General features: G+C 42.9%; 1 protein-coding gene across 2 annotated transcripts in view; it reads right to left on the reverse strand.

The window, feature by feature from the left end:
* LOC130165542 (fibroblast growth factor 14-like) overlaps window positions 1-23,902 on the reverse strand; it is a 45,870-nt gene that overhangs the window by 8,715 nt on the left and 13,253 nt on the right. Inside the window, exons 1-3 of one of the 2 annotated variants that reach the window (XM_056370888.1) lie at window positions 18,090-19,544; window positions 10,702-10,812; window positions 7,799-7,902 (exon numbers count right to left, since the gene is read on the reverse strand). In XM_056370888.1, coding sequence (XP_056226863.1) covers window positions 7,799-7,902; window positions 10,702-10,812; window positions 18,090-18,282 — 408 coding nt within the window. In that variant the 5' untranslated portion in view covers window positions 18,283-19,544. Of the gene's footprint in view, window positions 1-7,798; window positions 7,903-10,701; window positions 10,813-18,089; window positions 19,545-23,902 lie in introns of those variants that run through there. The other variant, XM_056370887.1, reaches the window with a different exon arrangement.

Consider the following 23,902-nt stretch of genomic DNA (forward strand, 5'->3'; position numbering starts at 1 on the left):
CTCTTATTGGTTGTTGAGGGCCTCTTGCCAGAGCCACAGACACATTGTCATTCAGCTCAGGTCTGTCGGTCCGAGTCTCATAGCAACATGAGGAAGAGAGGCGACACTGTAGCCGTGGCAACCAACCAGCGCTGAGAGGGAGGGGTCAGTGTGTGTGTGTGTGTGTGTGGAGGGGGGGGGCTGCAAGAGTGACAGAGAGAGATACACACACAAACACTTGCATTGGTTATTTAACATAATGTGCTATATCTCATGCTCCACCACATCCACTCATGCTAACATAGGAAGACACTTAATAAAGGTAGGACACACATACACACACACACACACACACACACACACACACACACACTTGTGGCTCCAGGGGATGAATGGAGGGAGGTGCAGGAGGGCTTGCTGGGATATGAAATGTGACTAAATGATTGGTTGGCAACAAAACAAGACAGGTGATAATGAATGAATGCTCTATTTATTGGCGATGTCGGTGACACGAAAACAAACACACCACCGCAAATCAAATTTTCTCCTTTGGCAACCATGGCTTCGATTTGTATTAACAGCACCGTTCTCCTCTGTGGAGTTTTAATATTTTTCATTCCCGGCTTAAATTAATTTATAATACATATATTTAGTCTTGACCCTGCACCCCAGATTCATTATTCATTTGTTAAGGGGGATGATTTTTGCTGGTGTGCAGAGGCCGGTGCCAGACGTGGCTTATTAATGTTGGTCAGCGAGGTCATACATCATTTAATGCTGCCTTTAAAATAAAAAAGATGCTTCATGTCTCGTCTGGAGAAGCAGTGTTTATCCCCGAGAGAAAAAGTGAACCGAGAGTTACTTTAGTTGAAAACCTCACAGCCTTTAACAGGTGAGTCATTTCAACGGCGCTCCCTGCCCGAATGTGTTTCTGTCGTCATTTCTAAACAGCCATGTTCACAAGCTGCCCACAGAAAGAAGACGGGGAGAAAGAATGAATGAAAGAATTGGAGGGTGGGGTGGAGAGGGTTTGGAAATTGGGACACGAAGGAGAGAAGGGAGAATAAATCACCCAGTGAGGAGGACGACGCCTCCTGATTGGAAAAACAGCAGGGGATTCTCTCTCTCTCTCTCTCTCTTACCCTCTCTTCCTTCTCTTATCTTTGTGTTTCTCTCATCTCTCTCCTCTTTTCCCTCCCTCTGTCATTTCTCTGTGCTCTGCAGAGATTTCGTGGAAGTGAACACGCTGCACTCATGCATGCGCGTTGCTTGTGCTTTTTCGAATTGCGCACACATACGTACACGCTGAATCGGTGCAGTTTTTCAGACGGCTGTAATCAGACGGACAAGAGCTTGTAAAATATCCTGCTCCAAAACAGACTCAGTTGATACAGGCGGCACTTTGTCCTTCTTCCATTGAACACCTAAAAATATGGAACTCAAAAACACAGTGGGAAAAGCAATCTCAACTCTTGGCACAACACACGGCTGTGCTAATAACAAAACTTGGCAACCAGCTGCCCAGTGCTGCCACAACTTGACTGCTGGCCACTGGGAGCTTCCCAGTAAAATCCCATCCACAGCGCAACAATAACCTATTGTGAATAATAACTGTTTCCAGGGTCTTTGTAGTTTACCAAAGCCTTTAATCCACAGGCAATCAGGAGCATGTCTTGTTAAAGGGAGCTGGATTAGTGGCATCAAATATCCTGTGAAGTCAGGACAGAGAGTTCAGGCTTGTGACCCGGTGACCGGGGAAGCTGCCGAATGACTGACGCCACAGGTCTGACTCCACAGGTTCATGCTGATACTTAACTGCTAACATACACCTCCTCAAAAAATGTAGCTACGCAACAGGGCTATGGAAACCACAAGGTCAGCATCACAAGATCCCAAAAATCTTCACAACCAAATGACAAAACACATCATCTGCTGCTGCCCATGGTCCAAAACCACCAGTAGTCAGTGTATAAGTAGGGCTGCACAATTATTTGAAATATAATCAAAAATGCAGCAAAGGGCCACGGGTCGGATTCAAACCCAGGCCTCTGCGGTAAGGACGGAGTCCTAATACGCGCTCTACCATGTGAGCCACAAGGCGCCCCTTATCTATATTCTTTATGGAATATTTATCACATTTCTTTTTGGTGAAAATCCTGAAATAATGTCAATCGGTGCTGCAGCTTTAAACCTGGACAGAAGTTGTGTTTTTTGTGTTTTTTGATGCAGGCCATTCTACAAAGAAGTTCATCATCAGATCTGCAGTGTTGAAGCAGTGTTGTATCTTTATAAGGTTGTGTGATGTGGATCAAATCAACATAACAATATTAATATTTAATTCATATTTAATAAGATCAACTATGTTCGTTTAATTAAGGTTAAAACGACATAAAAATGTGTTTGAGTATTGAAAATGACAACGTTTTATTGTTCATAAATATGGAGAGGTGTCGTTCAGATTTATTCCTCCTCATGAAATGTGTTGGTGCAGTCGCTCTACTTGTAACATTACTTATAGCGACGAAGCTCAAGGAGGTTGTTTTTCATCCCTGTGCGCGCGCGTGTGTGTGTGTGTGTGTGTGTGTGTGTGTGTGTGTGTTCGTGCATGTCTGTTTGTGTGCACTGCTCAGTGAGTGGGTGTGTTTGTTTCCAACACCAGTTATTATCACAGCGCTAATTACCCAGGGGAATTGTGGGTAAACAAATCATTCTAAAGAAAGGAAGTTCAGAGAGGAGAAGAAGAAGAGGAAGAGGGAGGAGGAGGAGTGGAAAGAAAAGTGTTAGAACATGAAAACAAAAAAGAGTGAGGTGCGTGGTAAGAGAGGCGGTATGAAAGGATGTCCTCCAGCCCAGACACTCTCAATCAAAGCAGTTAATCTGACTCCGATCACAGCGCGTCAGGAACGCCACGGTGTACCTCAACCACCTGCACACCCTGTCCAATTACTCTGTCAGGAAAACGTGGCTCTTAATTGGATCAGGTGTGTTCGAGCTGGAGCAACAACTCGCAGCACAGGTAAACACGCAGAAGTGGTGGGTTGTATTAGGAGAGACCTTCTGTTAAATATTAAAACGTCATGAGCGAGGTAGACGTTAGCATGCATCAGTTATGTCGAGCAAAAGGTGCTGATTGTGATGTGGTGCTTGAACGTTACCATGATTCATGGTGCAGCATCTTTTGAAAAGGCTCCACAGTAACTCATTCATTCTCAAACAGAAAGTGTGTGTGTGTGTGTGTGTGTGTGTGTGTCTCATGACTCACGTGGCTAACATTTATCCCCTCTGCCACTCCTCCTCCTTCTCATCTTTGTGGATGTAGACATCACAGGGCTCGCTCTGTCTGAGTGCTGTACCGACTGTGTTATGAATGGAGGCACACGCCTACGTACACAGACGTGTGCCAGACACACACACACACACAGCCACATACATATAGCACACACACCCCTGTGTTTGTTGAAAGCATGATGTAGCTCAGAAAGAAGAAGAAAGGCTCTACAAGTATTAGATATATATAACTATATTTTAATACATATTTTTTGTATGTGAACTCAATTTATTGAATTTATTATGAAGATTAACCTTATAATCTTACCACCATATGTGTGTGAGATCTCTAGTGCTGAATCAGATGTCTTTGAATTAACACAATGCTGTGTTTTTAATAAAAGCTGTGCGATTTTATTTATCTTCTTCATCTCCTACTAGATTTCATTTCAGCACCAGGAGCTGTCCACACTGCGGTGATTTACACTGCTACATCTGTCCAGCTAATGTTTTAGAGCAAAGGAAAATGGTTTTAGTGGAGGGCTAGATTTGACCGCAGGCTATTTGCCGAACCCCTCCGGTACTTTCAGATGTTTCTGTGACCTGGTACGTAAAAGGAAGGAGAGGCAGAAAGAGGAGATAAAGTATCAGCAAACAAACAAGAGGCGCAACAAGAGGATGAGAGAGATGGATTGAGGGTGGACTTGAATTGATGGTGTTTGGGCTCCCAGGGCCTCTCCGGCAGACAGACCGGGGCTCTAACAGTCTGAGTCAGAGGAGCTGGCATGAGGGAATACATTTCCATTTCTAATCTTGGCTGGTGGACTGTCAGCACTATTCACATTTCAAAAACAAGCTGATTTTTTTTTTGGGGGGGGGCACTGCTGTATACGAGCCTCACTCATGATCTCAACGTGTCTGATGAGCGTCTCTTTGGAGAATAACAAGTCGTCCTCGACAGGAAAGCTTTTGAAACAATGTTCATTTACATTATTTTTATCCCAAACGTAATATCATCTCACCTTATTCTTCTAGCAGTAGTAGGAGTAGCAGTAATTGTGTGTGTGTGTGTGTGGTGTGTGTGTGTGTGTGTGTGTGTGTGTGTGTGTGTGTGTGTGTTCCAGGAAATGTGCAACAATCTTATTGGATAAGTCAATTTCCTATTACACCTCTCAGCTGACACCCTGACAACTACACCTATCCACACACTCTCTAACACACTCTTGCCACTCATGCACACACACACACACACACACACACACACACACACACACACACACACCCAGTCTCAAACTCATCAGCACTTTTTTTTTTTCTCCCCACTTTCCCCTGCATGCTCCATAATTATCACATAGCAGCTCATTGCACACTGTGCCATCTGTTAGCTGGCACGCACACACACGCAAGCCCACACGCGTACACGCACCACCGTGCACATGCACAACCACACACTGCCAGATGCTTGGGATCTGGGATTAATAAGACAGTCCTACCATGTATAACTAAGTTTGCAGCATATCATTAACAATTTGCAATAAGAGGATGAAGAATCTCATTAAGAGCAGAGAAGCAAATTTAGGAACAAGCTCAGAATGAACTTTTCTCTGTCACATGGAAACTGCACCATACAAGGAAATGTCCTAAATTTATATTTTATTAAAGCATTGCAGAATTATCTTCACGGTAATAAGTTGCTATATTAACAAAAGTATGAAAAACACAGGAAAAACTAACATTCCTGTGTCTCAGTCTGCCAAAATCCTGCATAATGTAGCTCTGAAGCAATGAATTAAAAGCAAATAATGGAGTGATTAAATAATAATCTATTAATAATTTAGTCAAATTATAATAATAATAAAAATAATGAATTAAAAATACAGGGCATATCTTCAATAATCTTCAATAAAGCACCATTGAATTGAATTAGTACTTTGATAACTGACTGAAGCTTCTCGTATTTTCTATTGTTGAGTGTATTTGGGTTTGAGTTTGAAAGCATCACCTTGAGCTTTGGAAAAATGGAAGCTGTGTAATGTTTCTTTTTCTTTTTTTTTCTCTCCTGCTCTGTTACGACCACATGATTGATTCCTGAGTTGAATTACCAACAATTATAAAGATCTCAGCGTGTCAAACTTTGATAAGATTCGCCTCGTTAATATTTCACTCGGAGATGAAGAAGCTATGACATCTGTGTGAACGGCCCCTCTTCAGTGAGACGCAGACATTCATCCTGGCTTTTGAACGCATCGCATAGGATGAGAAATCAATTGTGATATTCAAGACTACACACTATCATGTTTGTCCATTAGACACGGATACAAAAACAGGATCAAGGAGATACCCAACATACACAACATCTCAAACTTGTGTCCACTTCCTGACACCTCCACAATAAAAGACAATCCAAACTGTTGCCAATATGTCAGTTGGAAAGTCTGCGTGATCCTGACCAGAAGACAAAACTCGTATCACCGCGGGCGCCATCTTTACCGCACGCTACACCTGCCAGGACCCTTTTGCAGCATCCAGTTAAACATCAAGCAGCTGTGACATCAGGATAAATGACACCTGCTGTATGTAATTCATATATATGTTATCATGTAGCTGCCTGCACATCAGTCAGAAAGCTGGAACATGATCAAACATCCACACTTTCCCTCTACGCAGCTTTACAAGGGATTTCTACTCTGTGTGTGTGTGTGTGTGTGTGTGTGTGTGTGTAGGGGGGAACTCCCCCTCTTCAATTATTTACAGGCAGCCCTCATGCATCTGTGACTTTCAGCGACAGACTGAGAAAGCCCAGCAGAGCAGCACAGATCTCCTTTCTTTCTCTCCTCTGTCTTTTTCCTTTTCTGTATAAAACTGTGTCTCTCTCCATCTCTTTCTTCTTCTGTCCAGAATCTTTTACTCCTCGTTTCAGTCCTTTTCCTCCTCTGTCTACAATCTCTTTCCTCCTTCCTTGCCATCTTTTCCTTTTCTTTCTACCACCTTTTTCTTTCCTTCTTCTCCATCTCTATCTCTATCTATCTTCTCTCTCTCTTGCTTTCCTCTTACCTCACCATCTTTTTCCTCGTCTGTCTTCAATGTTTCTTTCTTTCATCTTTTCCTCCACGGTCTACAACTTCTTTCCTCTCCGTCTTCTTTTCTTCCTTTCTATCCTTTGGACCAATTTCTTCCTTCCTCTGCGTCTCTTTTCATCCTTTCTACGCAACCTTTTCACTCCCCTTCACATCTTTCTCCTCTCATTTCCTCCATGTCCTATTTCTTCCTCACCTCCTTTGTTTTGCCTCCCTACCCGGTCCATCCTTTCTTCTCCCCTCCTCTTCTTCTTTTTTTTTTTTTCATCATTTGTCCTGGCCTCACCTTTTATTCTCCTCACCTCTCTCTTTGATTTCCCTCCTTTTCATCTCCTCTCCTCTCCCCTCCCACCCATTTCTACCCCCCCCATCCTCTCCCCCTATCACCTCTCCTTTTCCTGTCTCCTCCTCCTTTCCCCTCCTCTCTGTCGTCTCCACCCAAAAAAAAGGAAATGAAGGGGAGGAAAGAGGGATGATGTCAGGTAGAGGAGACATCAGAGGAGGAGTGTGAACTCTCTCAGCGTGGAAATAATTCATATTCTACTCCTCCACTCCTTCTCTCCATCCACTTCCATATTCTTCTGTGTCATTCTGTTTGCTTTTGTTTCTCTGAATCTTTTAGCTCAGGGAGGAAATGCTTCTGGAAAGTTGTCAGTTAAACGCATTATAACTAACAATTAACAAATAATGAAGTAATTAATGTTTCTACTTGTCCATAATGTGACAAATGCTTCACTTGAATCCATTAAAAGCTATTTATCTCTGCTTTGTCTAATGAAGCTGTCTCCAGGTTGAGGTCTCTCACATTGTCCTCTGACATGAAAAAAGCTTTTCGTGTTATTATGTGCTGCTTGCTCCGTGTTCTCGGCTCAATCAAAAAAACTCAGCTTTTCATCAGAACCACAGAGAAACTTCATATCATTCTTTATTTGTCCAAGGCTCCCAGTTAACTTCTGACATGCATGTTGATTGAATTTCATTTCGTTTGTCCCTCAAATTCTCCCTTTTTAAACGCAATTGTATAATTGAGAGCTACTGTTTGACTGCACCTGCAGCAAAGGTACTTAATGTTACTGTGCACAAGAGCTGAAATGCAGAGCATGACACGCAGATAAATCAATCATCACCATCGTTTGCCTGTTGTTTTTTTTTTAATAATTAATAAAAGACACACATCAACTTCAAATGTTTGTCCTTGCTCTCGTACATGAAGCAAAGCAGAGACTCTTTGATATTTTTTTCTATTTGCCTCTTATTGAAATCCTGAAAAGATCAAAACCAAACACCTGGGACCTGGATGATCATCACACGTTCTGCAGTGAAGTCCCACAGTTTTCTGCGATCAGATAGTCTTATGGTTAAGCAGCCCCACCCACCCCACGACATGCAGCTTCTGTCCAGCGCCCATGCTCACATATACAGTATACTGCGTGTGTGTGTGTGTGTGTGTGTGTGTGTGTGTTGTGCGCGCTCACCGAGGAGTAGAGGTGACCCTCTCCGTTCATGGCGATGTAGAGGCCGGTCTTCACTGATTGGATGGCCACGACTCTCAGACCCACAGGAATTAAGTTAAACAGAGCTGAGGACCAAAAACAACAAGACAAACTGAGTGTTGTGTGTGTGTGTGTGTGTGTGTGTGTGTGTGTGTGTGTGTGTGTGGTTATTTGGTTTTGGTTGTTTTTTATATTTATTTAGAGCCTCCTTTCTCCTTTGGCTCCTGACACTAATATCACCTATGCTGGAAGATATTATCTTCTCCATCTCCTCTTGTCTACACATCTTAGTTGCACTCCATTTCATTAGCATCGAACTCTGCGTCCAACCTCCCCACGCTTTCGTTTCTGTCACATGCGGCGTTGACGGCTGTAGTAACACGTAACATTTATCCGACTGAAACGAGCAATTTGCAGCTTGTTTGTGCAAAAACCTTCCGAGAGGTTCGGCCAAAGAAAATGAGAATGTCCTTGAATTGAGGCCGATTGTATATTTTGACCGAGATAATTTAGTACATGACATTTCAATATCAGCCCGGGCTCGGGCTCGGGCTCCCGTCAGGTCAGTGTTATTTGAAGAAGAGCAGTCGGTGACGATAAAGGAACAGACCACTGATCACACCCTCATAGCCTTGGGCTGGTATTTTAAAAGGCAGTGCTTGTGTCACTGGTGTTTTCTTTTCTAAATCCTTTCCTGTCATTTAGTTCTTCCATTTATTTCACTCATAAGATGTGAAATATTTTTCTTTTTCCCCCTCTAAAGGAAATATTTTGAGGCCGTAATTGTAAAAAGTCAAGCTTCCATATCCATGGGGCACATCAGCAATTGATTGAGAAGGGGAAAGGGTGGGGGGGGGCAACCCCTCTGTAACCTGCATGTGTCTTATTATTACAGAGGTATTGATTAGCCTCACTGACAAGCCCGCACAGTCCAGCTGTTACGACAGAAATGATGTCGAACTACATTTAAGGCAAGCCCGGCCTCTCTCTGTCTCGCCGCGTTGGTGAATTTCCAAGGTAAATGCTGTGACTGTTTACCTGCTGGTTGTGAAGCACGAGCCTCTTAAAGCGTCACATATTTGTCTTCTTAACCCTGGTGTCGTCCAGCCTTTCAGACAGTGTGGCTTTTTATTTCTGTCTGTTTTTTTTTTAGGAAACCTTCACTTGTGGACTTTTGATATATAAACGTGTGTTCCTCTTTAAGGTTATTACAGTATTTCCAGTAGCTGTTGTCGGATCTTTCTGCCCCTCTTTGATAAAAACTGCTTCTTTTGTCCTTCCAGTGTTTCTTACCTGCACCTTTCTTTTGCGTTGTGTGGATCTTGAGATTCACTCTCTGTCTCATTTTAAGGGATGTTTTCATCAATTATTGATACTGTAATTTTCTCAGGTGTTCGTGACTTGACTCCTGTCTCGTCTGGCTGTGGCTGCAGCATATAGATGTTGTTGTTTCCCGCTGTGAGCTTGATGCCTGCCTTTGAAATCTCCTGCTCTGCAGATTTCTGCCTCCACAGCAGTGTGTTTCTCTCAAAAAAACAATGTCCCAGATTCTCTGGATAATCCACAAACCTCACTGTCAACAGTTTTTTTTTTTTTGTTAGTGGAATATTTTGTCAGTCTCATGCTTGTGTCAAACAGTGAGCGGATTAGCTTAGACAGCTTCTTTCCGCACGGTTATCTTAAAACATGCTTAACTCTTTCATTTAGTTTAATTGTCTGAGATCAGCTGAACATGATGAGCGAGTGATATCAAGGATGGAGGAGTTGTCATGACAGCTTGAATCGAAGACTACTGTTTATTTCCTGGAGCCACTGCAACACTTTAAAGGGCGTTGCTTAGAGAAGTGTGGGCTGACACGGTTGATTTAAAGGAAATATACACATTCATACTAGTGTGTAATTGAGATATTATAAAATCGAACACAACAATGACCTGTAGTGAAGGCCGTGGCAGCGCATGTGCTGTTTAGGACCTCACGCCCTGCTGGTTTCCTTTCTAATCAACGGTTGCACTGATATTGTCGTTAAATCTCTCTGAGCAACCGGCGTTTCCCGTGTCCAGGGTTGAGCAGGAGAAATTGATCAGAAGTACACCTGCAAGTAATCATCCTCGATAAATATCACACTTTCTAAACCACTGTCGCGCTCGTGCACAGGCTTCATTAACGTTGAGGATATGCACCCAGCTGATTATAGACGGCAACAACCGCTCTCTTTAACGCTTGCAGGAAAATGACACCGGTGTCGCCTCCCCGCTGAACGTGGCTCTGCCAGACAAAGTGAAAGCTTGGCAACAAGTGCGAGTAAATTTTAAAATGGTGGCGTGTAGACATTTGCCAAAAACTGATGCGAAGACATAAATAAATAACTTGTAGTAAACAAGTGGCTGCAACAGGCGTTTGGCAGAGCGGCCAGCTCAGCCGGAGTGGAGAGGACACTTTGGGCCAGTGAGAGACGCCTGCTGTCGTTATTACCAATTAGCATTTTGATTTTCTCCATGAGTGGCACATTAGAATATTGCAAACGGCAACATTTATCAATAAGCTGTCCATCTGCAGCTCCTCCCTGAAGGCTGTGTTGGGCGCAGAGGTCCAATAAACACAGCCTTCAGAAAATGAAATCCTTTGAGCAGCCACTTGTCGCGTTCGGTCGAACGGTTGGCGTCCACCCTGAAAACACGCTGCCTGTTAGAGCCATTATGAAAACACCATATATATTTTTTCCCATCTAAACCAACATTAAAAATGACTCAGTAAATTAGTAGTATAAATACTACAACATATAACCGCAACAGGTCGTGTATGGAGTCTACGAGTGTGTGTGTGTGTGTGTGTGTGTGTGTGTGTGTGTGTGTGTGTGTGTGTGTGTGTAGTGGGTCTACTCACAGGAGTTGGTGCTGTCGTCTTTGGTCCCGTCCAGACTTCCATCCTGGCCCATCTGGAGATAGAATCCCTGTCTGCAGAACAACCTGGTCACTATGCCCTTCAGCTGTGGTTCTACATGACACAGACCAAGAGAGAGCGAGAGGAGGAGTTGAAGCGAATTCCCCCTTTTTCAAATCGGGACATGCTTCACGCCGTCGGCCTCAGCAGAATCATTTATATGCGATTTATGTACAAATGCGTCGCCCTGATTTCAATTTGCACACACACACACACACATACGTTGAGACGGCACGTTGGAGATACAATACAGTTTGGCATTAAAGACGTACAACCTGCTGCATCCTGGGGGATTTCCTCTGGAGAGACTAGTCAAGCACATCCAATCCATTACAGGATTCTTGGACTAATCCTTCCTCCGCCGTCATTGTTCCACTCGAATGACGTTGATGAATTCTTTCCGAAGCTTTTGATAGTACAGAGCCGCCTTACAGTGGCTTTGAAGCAGCCGCATCCTGTTTACTGTTTACCTATTAACCAGCATGTTGCTTGGTGTGATTCCCTTTCCCAAAAAACTTGGATAAATGTGTGGACCTCTCGTGTTTTCTCCACATTATAAAGCTCATCTCTAATAGAAAGACAGACACGGCTTCACTGTACTTAAAAATGCATGTTATTGCCACAAATGATTGGATTCTGACAAATCGACAATGCTTGAAAATGCAGATGTTTTGCTTTTGCCAGTTTGGTTCTTGCAGTCGAACAAGAGATGCCTGAAATGAAACCAAGCGACTAAAGAAAGAGAGCGAGAGAAAGAAGGAGCGATAAAGGAGAAGGGAGGGAGCCGAGGGACTGAGTCATCGGAAGACTTTTGGACAAAACAAAGTCTGACTCGACCTGGATGAGGTGATATAATGGAGCATCCTCGGCAGGTACAGACAGGCTTTTATTTTTCCGTCCTCTCATCACCCCATACTGCTGCAGACGCAGCGCTTTTATTATTTATTTTCACACACACACTTAAATGTGACCACACCCATTCTCACATCAGTGACTTCGCCTCCGTCTGCACCGGCTGCGAGCAGGGTGGGAATCCCCTTTGAACATGTGTGTGTGTGTGTGTGTGTGTGTGTGTGTGTGTGTGTGTATAAAGGTATACCCTAATGGATAGAGACGGAGAAAAAAAAAGGAAAGAAAAGCAAAGACTGACCCAGTTTATGAAGAGTGTGACAGTGTGTGAGAGAGAGAGAGAGAGAGAGAGGGAGGCAGGGGTGTTTTCCATCGTTGTGAAGGATCCATCTTGTGCAGCAGGGGAGCAGGAGGAAGAGGAGCCTGTAACCAGCTCTCTGTCAAAATCCCCTGTGATGCCGTCAGTAATAAATCTTAGTCAGATTAGAAAGACAGATATTACGTGTGCTGGCAGGGATCAGCCACCTCGAGGAACGGCGTATAGCTGCGCGAAGATGACATGTACATCTTCCAGGTTGATGTGTGTGTTTTCTCTCCTCGCTGCAACTGCAAATTGTTTTTTTTTTTTGCTTCCGACGAATACAAGCGCAGCACAGTCCCTATTTTCACACTTTAAGTAAATATCATTCCAGCTGACGTGTGTGGCATTCCTCGCTGCTTTGTCATTCAAGAATAACAGTTCACCTGCCAGACATCATGAACACACACACACACACACACACACACATTTCAATCTCGCTGTCCTTGTTTCTTGTGACGCACGGTCTGAGGAAGCTGCTGGAGATGTTACTTATTGTGTTCTTTGTTTCATCTGTGTTTCATTTCTGAAATCTTTCGCATTAGACGAGGAGGCAGAGCAGAGAGCGAACCTCACACACATCCAAGTCTTTCCGTCCTTTTTTCAAAACCCGGCGTGATATGGATATACTGTATCACAGCAGGTGCATCTCAGTGGCAGCATGTAATATATGAATACCTCTCCTCGTTGGTGTTGTGACTACGCTGATGGAAAATTTCAAGGCCACGCAGTTTTATTTTGAAAAGAAGGGCTTTATAGAAAAAATGTTTTTATGCTCTGACTGAAACTCGGTGTCGTCTCATTACTGATATTAAACTGTAGGAAGCCCTACACTCCACACTTAACAGCATCATTTTTACAGACACTAAAATTTTAATATTCTCCTAATTAAACTCTCTTAATTAATTAAACGTTTTTCTTTATTTTTCTTTAAAATGCTGCCTCGTAATATGACCTCTGTTTTCAGATCTTTTGCTTGTGAACTAATTTTGGTCAAACCTCTAATTTATATAGAAAGAGGCAATGTTTATTATTTATATTCTGCATCTGTTTTATGAATACGACAATACACAAAATATATATAAAAGTTGTAATTTTAATAAATATTTTGTCCGTATGCGCTATGATTAATGTGAGAATAGCTACAATAATCATTCACATCGAAACAGAAATTTAACCAGCCAATCAACTCTCACTTTAATCCACAATCTTGAACTAGTCATTAGTCATGTAATAAATTAGGACAAGAAGAAGTGAACCAACACATGAAAGCAAATATAAAACGCTGATGTGTTTTAAAAAATAGTACGATTACATTTATCTTATTTGATGTGATTTATGATGCAGAGATATAGATTTGTAATCACATCGTCCGTTGTATATTACGAGCATGATTACAGCCTCCAGTGGTGTTGTGGGTGTTGTTTGCATAACTCCCTGCTGTACTGGATGAAAGATCAATACTTCTCCACAGGGGGCTGCCCCGCTGCATCAACTCATCTTCTATTTATGTGTCTATCCAGCCGCTCGTCTGACATCCATTTATCCACTTATACTCTGAGACCGACCTGACGTGGCCAGCCGTTGCCACAGCGACATTCCCACAGTTGTCAAGGTGATATTCCCACTCTTCCCTGTATCTCCGCATCCGGGTCTGTTACTAGGGAAATTCCCATTCTTGCGTTGCCACGGCAACAGTCTCGTAATTCCAGACTGTTCCAGTGGAAGGGTATTCCCCCATCCACACACACACACACACACACACACACACACACACACACAGCTTTATTTTCACCATAATGTGATCTGATTCAATCAGTCAGGCGGCCACGCTGATTTGACATGTCGTATTGTCTGTTAATTCGCCCCAGTCTGACTCTGAATGCACAGTTTAACGCACTATAAAATATCATCATGGGTGTCTCATACAAGCAACGCATCGAAAAAAAAGCCTCTCCTCTTTTTATACACACACACCATCTCCCCAAACAAAAGCACCCAAGTGAGGAATTCACAAGCTGCAACTAAAGGCACCCATTTCACCCTCATTTACATCCGAGTGATTACTGATTAGATGAACACGGAGGGTGCTGAAAAGGGCAGATTTGTTGTTAAAACACAGATCCTGTTTAGAGCAGTCAGATCGGCTACAGCACATTGGCCTCGTATGAAATATAGCAGCAATGGTGCAGTTCGATTATGTATCTGATAAATAATAAAAGTCCTTAACCTGAATTTATCCTAATGAGACGTTGTGTTCAAATTCAAACGAGTCTACCGGCTGGCTTTAAACAAACCTGCTCATTACTATGCGTTGAGTGAAATGCATGAGAACACGCTGTGCAGATAGTCAGTCCATCACAGTTCTAACAAACAGACAGACAGGTGACCGTGTTAACCACAGATCTGTCTCACTCTGAATCCGTTCATCTCTGTCAGTAGCTTTGGTGTTAAGAATATTGGCACTGGTTTTCTGAATTGGAGAGAAAGAAACAGTGAGTCAGGTTCACGTAGCAACCGAGCAGCTGAGGTGTCTTTTCATGTTTGTTCCTCCTGGGGAGGAGGGGGGCCGGGGGTCTGGTGGTTCATACTCTCATGAGTAAATGCTGATTAAGATTTGTAACTCATTTTTACTTTTCTCATCTTTTTGGTGTATTTGATTTAGGCAGATTTCAGCAGGGGGTGTCCTGATGTCCAGGTGGATGGGAATAAGGGGCATCTTGCTTCTTATCAGTATGAATGAGCAGCAACTCGACATTTAGGGTCCTCCTGCATCACTAGACGAATCCTCATTCTGGCATATCTGTGATCTCATTGTCTCGGTAGCTACACAGAGTTCAGCATATTTTATATATATATATATATATATATATATATATATATTGTACGGGACATTTTCTGTGACGGATTTCACTGTGACAACGTTACTGCATTACACTGACGGATTTGCAGCTTTATTTCTTTACATCTTCTTTGTGTTTTAGACTGGGACAGGATCTGTGTGCACAGTTACATCCAGGTACACTGCCTGTAGAAACAGGAAGGTTTAATAGTCTCCCCGAAGAGAAACAACTTTGTTTTTTATATGTCTTAAATGAGATTGTAGACAAAGTCATGTTTTATTGGTTATTATATAATGATTTCATTGCTCCACCTTTTGGAACTTTTTTTGTTGCACATTTTATTCGTGCAGCTTGGGACGGGAGACAAAACTCTTTGTTTGTAGTGTAATGTTATACATAAGATGTTATGTACTACCAACATATGTTTCATCACCACAGACAGTAAAGACTCAATCTCCGTCCTCGTTTGTGTGACACACGTTCGGAGGAAGCTGCTGGAAACGTTATTTACCATCTCTCATCTTTTTCTAGAACATGTCACATCTTCCGCGTTTCATCGGCGACGTCTTCATTTATAAAACATCAGCGTGAAATATCCGTCTACGGATTTGAAATGTTTCGGAATCAGACGAAGAGGCGCGGCGGAGTGTTGAACCTTTACAGTCTGGCTTTTGCTTTTATACATCCGTCTTTTTGTTGGTTCAAAAGCCGGTGTGATATGGAAACATTACAGCAGGTGCATCTCAGTGGCAACATGTAATATATGAATACCTCTCCTTGATGGTGTTGTGACTTAGCTGATGTGATATTGTCTCTGTTTTTTTGTTTTGTTTAACCAAAAACCAATATTTTGTGGCAGTGATTATCTTCTAATTTGACCATCCATTGTGTCACATTCAAATCCTCCACTCAAAGTCAGACTCCAGTAGTTTTAAGGTTGGTTGGTTAACAGCTATTTAGTGAGGCTGATTTTAAAATCCTCCCACATTACCGCCGCAAATTCTCCTCTGACTAATAATATCCACAAACTGAGACTCGCTGTGGACAAGAAGGCGCCGCCATCGCATCAGAAGTGGACTGATATCACGTCTTTGATAAAAAAAGTCAGCTTTGGCTCTGTGTCGGTGTAACTCCAGCTGATATGCAGATTTAAGCTGTGTTGAACCACATCTTTGATTGAGTGGTGATGGCAGCAGATCAGTTAGTCAGGCCTGCGTGTCTCTCCTTCACAAAACCTCTGGAAGACAGTAGGGGATGTTGGCAAATCTCTCTCTCTCACGCACACACGCACACACACACACACATACATGCACACACACACACACACACACACACACACACACACACACACACACACACACAGCACAGAGATTGTGGATGTTGCCAGGCTTTCACCAGCAGCTCTCACAGCTGGGAACACAGAGGAGAGAGAGACGGAAGAAGGGAAAGGAGGTGGTAGGAAAGAGGCGAGGAGAGGAGGCTGTTCCTTCCAAAAAAGGAAAGAAAGGATGGAAAAGATCTAAGGTCGGAGGAGAGGATTAGGATGGAGAGGAGGAGGAGAAGAAAAGGAGCCAAGGGAGAAAGGTGACAAAAGGGAAATATTAGGGAGGAGCAAAAATGCAGAGGAGCTGAAGCTAAGACATGAGGAGAGGTGGAGACAACAAGAAGGAAGGAGTGGAGGAAAGATGGAGAGTTGGAAGGCCGTAGAATAAAGAGATGAGGAGGAGAACAGGACGGGATAATGGGTTACACAAAAGGAACTGGAAAAAAAAGAAAGGAGGATAAATGAAGAAAAGAAGGAGAGGAGAGGAGGCTGTTGTCATGTATTAACCCCGAAATGGGAAGAAGGGAACAAGAAGGGATGAAAAGATGTAAGGTAGGGAGTGAGGATTGGTGTTATAATGAAGGGCCACAAGGAGGGGAGACAAGAAGGATGACAAAAAGAGGAAAAAGGGAAGAGAAAGAAGGAATAAACATGAGGAGAGAGAAAAGGAGGCTGTTTGTCTATTCCCTCTAAAGAGGGGTGGCATTGAAGAAAGGAGGAAAAGATCCACAGTAGGGAGAAAGGTGACAAAAAAGGGAGGAAATGGAGAGGAAGGACAAAAGGGGAGGAAAGGTTACTAAAATGTAGAAAGGACGTAAGGGCAAAAGGTGGCAGGGAACAAAAGGAAGAGAAGGGGGGAAAAATGAGAGGCACTGGTAGACGCGAGGAGTGGAGGTGAGCAAAAGGGAGGAAGAGAGGGAGGAGAAGAGAGGAGATCACCTTCAGTCCCCCAGATCTCAGATCCCGCAAATTCCCGTCACCCACCAGAGCAAACTAAACCAATTCCCATCAACATGACTCCTCACGTTCGCCTCCCCTCTATCTCGTCCTCCGTCCCTCCTCCCCTCCTCTCATTTCCTCATTTCCTGCCTCCACCTCTCCTCCATCCATACACCGTCACCTGCTGGTTCCTCACACAATCAATTGATTACAACAGCACTTATCGCCTCTGCTATTGAACGCCTTCCATAGCGCACAATCACAACATTCTCCTTCATTTGCATTCACTCCCATATCTAATCACCTCTGTGCATTCACACAAATATCCATCCCACGATTTAACAATGATGTCAAATTGGATTCGAGTGTGACTTGAAATCTGTGTGTCCAAAATTTTTTGATTTTGACTTTTTTTTTTACCTCCACAGGAACAAAATAAAATGTTTGTGCTTTCTGCCAGAAAGAAAAATCAGAATTACATGAAGCAAAGTGCAATTTCAAAATAAGAGACAGGTTGGTAGTTTTGCTGCTGTCATTGTGTTTTTGTTTTCTGACATTTTTTCTGATGTTAAGGCAAAAGTCTGATCTTGGAGATCGGACCACTTTGTATGAGCTGGAAATGAGAGAGCGAGGTAGAGATGCACAGAGCGACAGAGAGAGAGAGAGAGACTAGACAGACTAATCTGTGGCTTCAATAATGGATGTACCTGGAAACTACTGAACCGTAGGGCACTACAAGACATGACTGTGTGTGTGTGTGTTTGTGTGTGTGAGAGAGAGAGAGAGGGACGAGTGTGTCGGTCTGTGTTTATGCATGATTGGGGTGTGTGCGCGTACATGCGCCAGCCACGGGCGTGCACGTGTGAAGGTGGTTATGGATGAATGTGGCCGCGCGTAAAAGTGTATGCGAGCGTGCGTGCGTTCTCTCTATGTGTGTGGAAGCGCGCCCGCACATGCATATAAATATATTTGTGTCTGTGTGCATGCATGTGCCCCCCCCCCCCTCCCCCCTCCACACCTTGCCTCCGTAGCCTCCTCTTCTTCAGGCCAAATATCCGGACTTTGGAGAAGATGTCGACCAGGTTCCCGTTGCACAGCCCCTGCTTCTTACCGGGGCTCTTCCGCCGCCGGTGAGCAGTCGGTCGGTGGGCGTGTTGCTCTCTCGCCTGTCGCTTCTGTCGGATCAAACCGCTGGCGATGGCCGCTGCCATGTCTCCGCCGAAACAGCCGACACAAGAACAGCCCTGTCTCCGTCCGTGTCTCCAGTCTCTTCAGTTGCGTCCACCGGAGGGGACGGAGCGCAGACAAAACCAGACACAAACCTCCAGCCTCCGCTTCACCGGCTATAACAGCCCCATACTTCAGCCAGAAAGCGGTAAAGTCCAAATAAACGCACCACTTCACGTTACAGCATATTTTCTGTTGTCGTTATTCCCCAGGCCATTGATTAGAAAGGTACAGTGGTTTACCTGTCCGTCACGTTTCACCGGGCTGTCTGTCAGTCAGATAACAGCAGCTGTCACTGAACGGCTCCTCCAACCGAATGCACCGGACCTCGTTTGTCAGTTTGTGTTCCCATGGTCAACAGGCGACAGACATAAAAACCTCCGAGAAGGAGAGTGATGCCTCAGAAAGCGATTGTGCCCTCCTCTCCTCTGAAAACGGCCGTTTGTATTCCGCTGACAGATGCGCAAGGCGCGCGTGCCGCCGCTAGACGCTCCAGCTGCGTGAAACTGGCGACAGTCACCGAGAGCATCACCGGAAGAAGGCGGTTGGTCTTTCAAAGTGAAAGCCTAATAGGGGTTGTCTGTTTTGGAAATGGATTATAGCCCGCACATTAAGGAGTCACTTCACAGAAAGAAATGTTTAAGCCTGCCTTTTGACAATTTAATGTAGGGTAATGTTGGCCTTATTGTTATTATTATTATTATTATTATTATTATTCATAGCCTACTTATATATATATATATATATATGTAATTTTGCTACTTGTTGCTCCTAATTTTGATCTAATTAAATTGTAATACAGCTCATTTCTTACTCTAGAAATCTGCTTATAATAGCACAAAGACCTTTTAACAGGTTATCCCTTTTATTCATTTATACAAGTTGTTTTATCGGTAATATTTTTCTTTTTTTAATAACACTGCCTGCTGATGATTACATTTCTCCTGCAGTATAAATTTAATCTTTTGTTACTTACTGCACCTTTTGTGTGTTTGTTTTAGTTCTCCCTATGATGTGCCTGCTCCTATTCAACACTGACCTTCATTCTTGTCACATATAGACCTAACTGTGATTATTTTTTTTTCTCAAAATATATTAAGCCTAAAAGTGACATTTCAGGCCAACAAGGGAATATTACATGATGTGAGTGGAACATTTTTACTCAGAATATGTATTAATGATAGGCTACATCATTAATAGGATCTTATTATTATTTTGAAAGTAACGACCGGATGTGCCTGTGGTTGTCGTTCTGGGTGAATTGACGTTCGAAAGCGCGAGCGCTGCCCTGTGGAACCACACCGTAGATGGAGCCACGCGCCGAGAGACCAGTCACACACGCGCTCCCCCCCAAAAAACAACTTGTCATTCTCATTATGGGCCAGTGTCCGGGTGTGTGTGGGGTGTGGGGGCCACGTCAACGGCCGGTGGTCGGCTGGAACCGGTGGCAGGTGCCCGGGTGTGGTTATAGAATGAAACGCAGGCTATAATGGTAGTAATATGCTTTTGTACTGATTTATGTCCGTAACAGTGGAGCAGAATATTTCACGTGCTCTGTACCACTGTAAACTATATATTTAAACTACTTTCTTGCAGGTAGGCCAGCAATTAAGGTGCTCTTTTCATATCAAATGGCCATTGTGCTTAAGTAATTCTATTTTATACACCTATACCTTTATTAGTGGTCTTTGCAGTATTTTTTTTTAAATCCCAATACCAGAGCCTTGTCCTCCACCCACTATGATTTTAGATTAACCCCTGCTTTTATTCTACAATTAAAAGCTAAGACTCAATAGATATCTTTACAGGCTAATTCCAGTTTATTAAGTATATTTAAAAATGATAAAGAAGATGAAACTAATTCTGAATTCTTTAGATCTTCATGTTTGGGAATACAAATTACATACAACCAGCTAACTGAAAAAATAAAAATATGAAAAATTGTAATATGTCAAAATCATTTAACAGGTTTTTAAAATTCTGTCGACAGCCCTGCTGTCTACATTATCATGTCATCCTTTGTAGGAACAGAGTGTATGAATTGTGGTATACAGCAAAATTGTGAGAAATTTCATCATGGAGTATGTTTCAGAAGCTAATGCAGACAATGAAACCCGCTCCACTCATTACCTCATCCCACACATTCCTGCTGTCTGTATTCAGCTCATGGCAGACTGTCTGATGAATGGTTTGAAAAATGCAGGAGGTGGGCTCGATTGACAGGCTGATAAACTGGAGGGCTGCCCGACTCACATGTCTGGTTTATCCAAGGTACACGTGCTCGTACCTTTCAAACAGGTTTCCAGCTGTAAGCTTATACTACAGTACTGAGTACAGTACACTCATATTTCCTCCTGATGTAACAGCATGTGGGGTAGTATCGGGTGTTGCACTGCACCGAGTATAACTATGTGGTTACATCAGACGGAGTCAAAGTATTATTATTTTTGAAAAGTTATGTTCCTTTCTTCTATCAGTCCTAACCCATCTATCCGTCCCTGTAATGAATAATAGGACAGGAGGGTTTGGAGTGTATTCCTCTTTATATCTCAAAATCTGATATCCACAAATTCTACTTATCATATTTATGCCCCTGATGGATGAACTATTTCCATCAGTGTCAATCTGAAATGTCAACTTTGCCCATAAGACATCTCTCTATCAATAAATTGATTGTCATTCAATACACTGATTGCAAACATTTTCTCAAGGGGGTAAAGCCTTTTGAACCCAATATAGATTGTTGCTTCATTCATAGTTGTTGTGACAGTTATGTGTGCATTATAGTCATAGATCACTGAGGAATAAATAAGCTTTATAATAAAAGTCATTATCTCACAATAAAAGAAAAGATGTCATAGCATTGTAAGCTGTATTTACTGTTTTAAATGAATGAAAGTGCTGTCCACTCTGTGTTGTGTGGATTTAAAAAAGACCTGGGGGCAGTGGGTGAAGCTTACGGTATTAAAAAATAATCAGATGTCGCTTTGAGGCTTCGCAACGTCAGAAGCAGGTCAGGACACTTAAACTGAAATATTTCAGCACCATGGACAGCGAACTGCTTCTGTCTGACTGTGTGTGTGTTTATGTGTTTCAGCACCATGGACAGCGTACAGCCTCTCTCTGACTCTGTGTGTGTGTTTTCTCCAAGGTATCACAGATATTTGATGTATGTCTTTCCATATGCCCACTAGGTGGCACCAGAGCGTGTGTAACAGCAGAGTTCTCCGATAACAGTATTAATTGTGGTAGTACATCAATAACACAGCAGTTGTTCTCTGTGTGTGGTACCTAATGATCAATAGCACAAAAGATAAAACCCTTGAATGGAGTTCTCAGTGCAGACACAAGATTATTAGATGTCTTTGAGAACTGAGAGTATGTCACTGCTATTATTTTTTTTTTAATAATTTTCATTGTGATACATTTTCCTTTGCTTGCTTCTTACTATGTCTTCAGTTCAAGCATTCAACACGACACAGCAGCAGCAGTTTGTCATCCTGTATCTTCATCTTTTGAATCTTCGTCAGAATCCCAGGCTTTCCGTCTTTTGCCCTTGATGTTGCTGACGCACAGCTATTTAAATACATCTCTCTTGCTTGTCTCCCTCCCAGATAGGAGGAAAGAAAGAACAAAAATAAAAAATGTGTGTGTGGGTGTGGGTGTGTGTGTGTGTGTGTGTGTGTGTGTGTGTGTGTGTGTGTGTGTGTGTGTGTGTGTGTGTGAGAAAGAAAGGGGTGTGTGTATGCGGTTTTATCCAGGTCAGACCAAGTGAAGGAGTTATGAATAAATCAAAACTACATTTACATTAAAATTCATTTCTTCTGCTGCTTTTTATAACATCCCAGGAAGGCGGGACACAGCGCTTCAACTTCAAAAGGAAAATTCTTTGCACCCCGTCCTTCTTCCGTCTACTTATTCCACCATCCATCCTCTCAGAAATTTTGTTTTTAAATAAATAAATCAAATATGCCCATCCCAAATCCTTTCTTCTTCATGGTCTACGGTTTACAGGAGAACACACACACACACACACACACACGCACACATGGATAAACACAAGGGCACACACACACCAATTATGCGAGTAAGCAGAAATATGCAATACTGTGCATGGATGAAAAAGGGATTGCTCTCATTAAGCAGCCGGCTCCCTGCTGAGAGAACACCACACAGTTCTCCTCTGAGTCTGTACAGAGGCGGCGGCGCCCTCTACAGGCAATAACAGAGACGAACACGCTCTCATCCTCTCCTCAATCTTCTACTTTTCCTTCTTCTTTCCAGTCTATCATTACATCAAGACAGATGCATTTTCCTATTATACACTGTTTCACTTACTGTCTTCATTAGATTGTTCTGTTACTGTTCTATTAGAAGATACCTTCAATAACTCTGGCAGTGGCTCTTTTTTCATTATGTTCAAACTGCCAATTATATTTTAGTAGCGAGCAGCTGCAAGGATGATGGCCTTGCATCACTGAAAAACACAGAATTGAGGAGGAGAGTGCAGCAGTAGAAGAAACTAAAGTCAGATTGGTGTTGTGTTGTTGTTGTCGTTGTTGTGTTTATACCTAAAGTGTCAGGGCTGTTGTTATGTTGTTTTTGATGTTTTTATGAGAGGATTCTTGATCATTTCTTGACTCCCTGAAGTAGTAGGTATTGTAATTCGGCACTCCGAGCTAAAAGGGCAGGGGTGGTTGCTGAGTATCTAATTTGTCATTGGTGTCTATCTGCCTTCTGCTTCACACTTACAGTTGTTCTTTAATACAAAGTGTTGTTTTGAGAAGCAAGTTAATGCGAATAAACCCAATGAACCAGCCGGTATTTTGAAGCTTTTGTTCTCAGAAAAGAAATGCTGCCTACGCCAACAGGACACAAGCTATTGTTGTTGTAGCAGTTCTGGCAGCAAACTGCTCAGCCGCCTTGAGAGAAGTGTTGGATATCTCACCGACGACTTATTAATGTTCATTTGTTAACTTTTATTTTTGGAAAGTGTTAGCTCTGTTTCGGTCAATGTCTTTCCAACTCAGTGTCAGCAGTCTGGGGGGAGCGCGCTCCTTTTCAACATAGCTTTACCCCCATTTTGATGAGGAATAGTTCGACTGGCCTTTACAGAGCCCTTGTCCACATACTTTTGGCCATGTATTGCATAATTATTTATTACTTTACAAGAATTAAGTCAAGTCAAAATTCAATCTTTTTATCAGATCAGGCTCCATTTCTATTCTCCATTTTCACAACAAGGACTCTAAGATCAATTTCTGACTCACTCACTCACTATAAGCACTTCCCACAGATCATTTGTCAGCGTCTCAGTAGGTGGCGCTCTCATCTTTGTCTGGCCACTCATGGCGACTGTGGCAGCTCGAGCTAATGACTGTGATCCAGGCGCAGAAAGCAACAGGTAAACATGAAATGAAAGTGTTAATAATGTGCTGAGTGAAACGAGCATGGAAAGCTTAAAAGTCTGGTTATCAGAGGAGAAGAAAGGAGGGGAAGATGGGGATGATGGAGGGAGACGAGGAAAGGGAGCGACGGGAGGAGAAAAGAGAGATGCACGGGGAGGGAACAGATGTGGGTGGGTGTTCCCCAGACAGGAGTGTG

This window comes from Seriola aureovittata, chromosome 24, assembly GCF_021018895.1.
Source record: "Seriola aureovittata isolate HTS-2021-v1 ecotype China chromosome 24, ASM2101889v1, whole genome shotgun sequence".
Lineage (NCBI taxonomy): Eukaryota > Metazoa > Chordata > Actinopteri > Carangiformes > Carangidae > Seriola > Seriola aureovittata.